Genomic DNA, 5000 nt, shown 5'->3' with positions numbered 1-5000 from the left:
ATTGGCATCCAAAAAGAAAATATGGGGTAACCATGCATTTTTGAGAGATAATTAAGCTTCAATTTGAGAAAGAACGCCATACATTGCTATGTATTTTAAAGCTTTTTACAAATATTATTGATCAATTATCTTTGAAAAATGCGTGGTTACCCCCAATTTTCTTTTTGGCTTTCAATAGCACTTGTTAAGATCCACATTTCCTGCATAATCATAAACCGGGGAAAAAATACCTTTGGATTAGTAGGCACCGTCCTTAAGATAGGCCTCTATTTTCTCCACAGCCGGCAGTGGGAAATGCTTTTTCACCGTCAGAGATAATCACTCAACACAGAAAGAAATTAATACAGCTTCTTCTTCCTTTAAACTCTTTATTTGTTTCAGTTGCCTCACATTTTTCTACTTTTTCCAGCATTGAATGAGTAAAACTTGATATCTGCGAAGGCTTCTCAGGGTATGTTGATATCCTCTAGATCGATCTCGTGGTGATACTTATTAAGACATTTCTGACTTGGGTGGTCGCCATGTATTAAGAACAGATACCCATTATCATCCGCCGCCATGCCGTACATTTGAATTTTGCTGTCCTCGTTCCACTCTCTTATGTAGCGGCGTTTACCATCGTATGTGCGTTGGTACACTCCAGCGACCCCATTAGCCCAACGCTTTTTGGATGAATAAAAGAGATTTCTTTTACTGTCCATGGCTAATCCTCTCAAGTCCTTTAACCGTGAGCGCCTATCTTTTACGTCTAGCCAATCTTCATACAGAACTTTGATTTCGGCTTCGTCCAAGATCACGTTTTTGGACCGGCCATACAAATTAGATGGAACTGCCCCTACTCCATCTCTCCGCAAGGCTTTATCCGTTTTCTCCACCAACCAGTATTCTCCACTGTTTGAACATCCAATGTAGTATTGGTGGTCGTTATAATAGTTACGTGTGCGTCTGAGTGCCCAATCGTAGCGATCACGCAGGTCAGGCTCCGGCTTACCATCATTCCAACCGTAGTGCAATTCGTCTGGCATTCTCCAGTTTTTTATTGCTCCATTGTAATCAGCGTAGGCAAAACGTTCTCCGCAAAACGCAACGTCTCTCACATCGGCCTCTCTGTGATTAACATCGAAGAGTTGTAACATAGTATAGTAGTGCTCGATGCTGATATCTTTTGGTTCCTTTAAGTCGCCACTTATTTTGAACAGCATGACTTTACTTTCACCAACAGGCAAATTGCTCTTTGCAGCGATTGCCATCAAATTGTGCTGTACCTTAATGCTTACTCCAATTGGATGGCAATTTCCACCGCAGGGACTTCCGGGTACAGAAAGGGTCTTGACGACATCCAGTGTCTGTGGTTTGACGATCAAGATCTTTTTGGCTTCAGGCTGTGAAACATAAAGATGACCACTAGCATAATGCACCGCATTGGAATCCGAGAACTTACTGCAATCTCTTTGCACCAGTTGAACAGGAAAAAGGGCCATATCTCTTATAGTGTAAAGAAAGTCCTCCTGAAGCCTTCTTCGGTTCTCAGCAGTGGGATCTTTTTCAAATTGGTCACAGAACGTTTTGTATTCAGGGTCATTCGACTTTGGCCACCATGTGCAGACCTCAGACATTATACTGTTGTAAGATGCTTCATCATTTTTGAACTTGATGGAGGCTGCAAACACAACGGAGGCATAGCCATCCTCTTGGTATCGAAAGAGTCTCTTTACAAATTTCCACGTGCTGCTTGCAGCTTCTCTGTCAGATTTACCATCTCTACGTTGGACCTCGAAGTGATGAGTGACTAATCCCTCGTCGACGATCAGTCCTGGGATGTGATAAAGAGCTTTTTCAACGTACTCGTCTTTTGAGGTGATACCAAATACTTCATGTATAAATCGGGTTTGTTTGTCTTTAGCCCGTTGAGAATAGTCTTGATGCTTCAAGTCATCAATAACCGCTTGCCTTTGGTTGATGATGTTATCTATATGTTTGAAGTACCACTTGCGTTTCGATGCTTCCCATATTTGTTCGACATCATGTCTGACGTTTCTAACATCAGTCTCTATGGCATGCAGCTTTTCTTCCATCCTTTCGAGCGCTTGTGTGACTTCGTCGCCACCACAGGCACCAGAAAACGTACAAACAGCACCTTGAATCGCTGAAGCTACGCTAACAGCTAAGCCAATTGCGCTCAGAGGATCAATAGCAAATCTTTTCTCTCTCAATGTTTCCTCGTCATTGACACCTGGGACCTCTTTGTCCAGGATGTTACTTTCTACGTGTGGCCAGTCTATGGCCAAAAGAAAAAAAAGCAATAAACGGAGACTATCCTTGACAGACATATTGGACTGGTGGTTCCTGAAACAGAAATTACACTCCACTCAGTAACATGTTTGCTACCTTGACAATAGATCAATGTATATGTTTGCGGCTTGGCCGTTCAGTTTCAAAAAAAGGGCGTTAATCTTTTAAACTAATCAATGGTTTGTTAAGACACAGTAAAACAAAATGCAACCACTTTGGAGGTTGCGTATGGGATTATGGGATCCTAATTATACGACAAAATGCTGACCTACTGCCTTGTAAACCACCTGATACTACCTGAATCCACATTAAAGTGGAAAAAAAAAGTTAAGAAACGGATGAAATCAGACTTTTGCCTAGTACCTCGAAAACAAGTTTTGAAGTATTATCGATGAGATGATACGATGAAAAGAAGTTTTGTCCAAGGAAAAAAAAACCGTTACCAAAAATTGATTACAAAGGTACACCAAGAAGATTTATACGCCATTCCGGAATTGCGCAGGGAACTGGGGCTAGTTTCAAATTTTAACCAATCGATAAATTGACACCATAACATGAAAGAATACGTTGAGACTGGCCATCTGTCCAAGTTTGATGCTTTCAGGTCGAACAGAGACCAAGGTAAGGACTTTAAAGATATTTAAAAAAATCCATTCAAACGTCTCTAATATTGAGGCTGCGTCCCCAAAAACTGTGCTATCCGTCGTCACGTCGAAAGGTTCGCAGTTAAAGGACCAGAAAACCATTTAAAAGATTTTGTCAATAAACTTTGGCGCCAAAACTGAGTTGCCGGCGAAGGCGATTCGAACCGTGCTTTAGCTGTTTTTTTGTGCCTTTTCTAGCTATTTTAAGACGAATTCAGTCTGGTATTTTCGAGTCAAGTGTCACAGGACATCAAAACTGTACTGATAATGCATTTATTTGTGTTAACTTCGCGAAAAAAGACTTTGGTGGCGTCTTTTCGACAGGGTAGATTGACAACAACGCCATTTACGCACAAAAATGCACCGTTTCCGGTGAAAGGGCAAATGATGGACAGGATAGCACAGTTTTGACTGCGCGTGCGCGCTGCGGGCGCGGGTTCCGTATGCAAGGCATGAAACCACATAAATTCTTTAAAAAAATTTATCACATTTGGGACAACTGGAAAATCCTGTCATGGACCTGTTTTTTGGAAATAGTTGAGCTGAAAATCATTTTGTTTGCCTATTTTTATGAATATTACGGAAACCGTAAAAAAATTTCAAGAGTTTAAATGGATTTGGAGAACGCCGCCTCAACATAACAGACGTTTGTATGGATTTTTAACCATGCTTTTAACTCTGTAACTTGATTTCTGTTCCACCTAAAAGTAGCAAACTTGGACAGATTGCCAATCTCGATGTTATCTTTCATGTGATGGTATCAAGTTATCAATTGGTTAAAATTTGAAACTCGCCCCAATTCGCAACAGGCCAGTTTCGTATTCTAACGGTTGGACTGGATCTAGCATGAAATGGAGGCTAATGCGGGCAAATTAATTTGCATTTGAAAAGATTTGCCCGCATTAGCCTCCATTTCATGCTAGATCCAGTCCAGCCGTGAGAATTCGAAAATGGTCTGTTCCGGAATTGCCTATTCCCACTCTTATGCAAGAACTTTGACAAAGGCGAAGGTCGCAGCTTTTCAAATATGTGATTACACTCATCGCTAGAGATCTGCTAATATCCTGAACAATCATCGAAATAATACTTTTTTTCGCGACAAAGTGCAGGACTTCTTTTTAACGCTCTTTTTTCGTCTGTAATTATAAGATCGGATCAGGCTGGTCTTTTCGCAGACAAATAGATCTCCTTGCCTATTATTCACACTCCGTTTAAAAAAAAGGACGTTAATATTTTTAACTAATCAATGGTTCGTTAAGACACAATAAAAAATGCAGCAACTTAGGAGGTTGATGATATGGGATCCTAATTATACCAAAAAATGCTAAGCTCTTGCCTTGTAAACCACCTGATACTACCTGAAAAAAATACTCGATTCTGATTGGCTGAGAGCAGTGCAGTTCAAGTGTAACACAGTGCAAAAAGTGTAATACCAGTGCAAATTACACATCGAAATTCTGGATTATAATTGGCTAATAAACAATAGGGTTTGCTCAGAACCAATCATATCTTTTGTTTTTAAATCCAGGGCGCGCCATGGATGGCGCAATTATTCACTTTTTGTTTGATGCGCGTGCGTTTCTTCTGCTTAACCATCTCGAATTTTTTCATGTATATTATTAATTAAACACATGATTTTTCTGGTGCAATTTGGAATAAATAAGCACTTTCAAAGACTACAAATTGCTCTGGCTTTTACTCGTGCTTATTTATTCCAAATTGCACTCGAAATCATGTGATTACCTCAGTATACAAAAAGAAGTTAAGAAACGGATGAAATCAGAGTTTTGCCTAGTACCTCGAAAACAAGCCTTGACTGAGTAATATTGACTGATGAGATGATATGATAAACATATATTTGTCCAAGGAAAAAAACCATTACCAAAAATTGATTACAAAGGTACACCAAGAAAAAACTTATACCATTTTTATGTCCATACGTTCACAAAGGCAAAGGTCGCAGCTTTTCCAATTATATTCATTCGCAGAGATCTGTTAATATCCTGAACAAATCATAGATATAATACTTTTTTTTTTCGCAACAAAGTGACTTCCTTTTAGTGT

General features: G+C 39.8%; 1 protein-coding gene across 1 annotated transcript in view; it reads right to left on the bottom strand.

Annotated features, from left to right (window-relative positions):
• Positions 1 to 358: 358 nt before the first annotated feature.
• The window catches only part of LOC138023976 (uncharacterized), a 5758-nt gene continuing 1116 nt past the window's right edge, over positions 359 to 5000 (bottom strand). The window contains exon 2 of the mRNA XM_068871060.1: positions 359 to 2346. Within this exon, the coding sequence (XP_068727161.1) occupies positions 447 to 2330 (1884 nt within the window). The 5' untranslated portion in view covers positions 2331 to 2346 and the 3' untranslated portion in view covers positions 359 to 446. The remainder of the gene's footprint in view (positions 2347 to 5000) is intronic.

The sequence above is a fragment of the Montipora capricornis genome, chromosome 11 (genome assembly GCF_036669925.1).
Source record: "Montipora capricornis isolate CH-2021 chromosome 11, ASM3666992v2, whole genome shotgun sequence".
In the NCBI taxonomy this organism is placed as follows: Eukaryota; Metazoa; Cnidaria; class Anthozoa; order Scleractinia; family Acroporidae; genus Montipora; species Montipora capricornis.
This window is presented reverse-complemented; position numbering and strand designations above follow the sequence as displayed.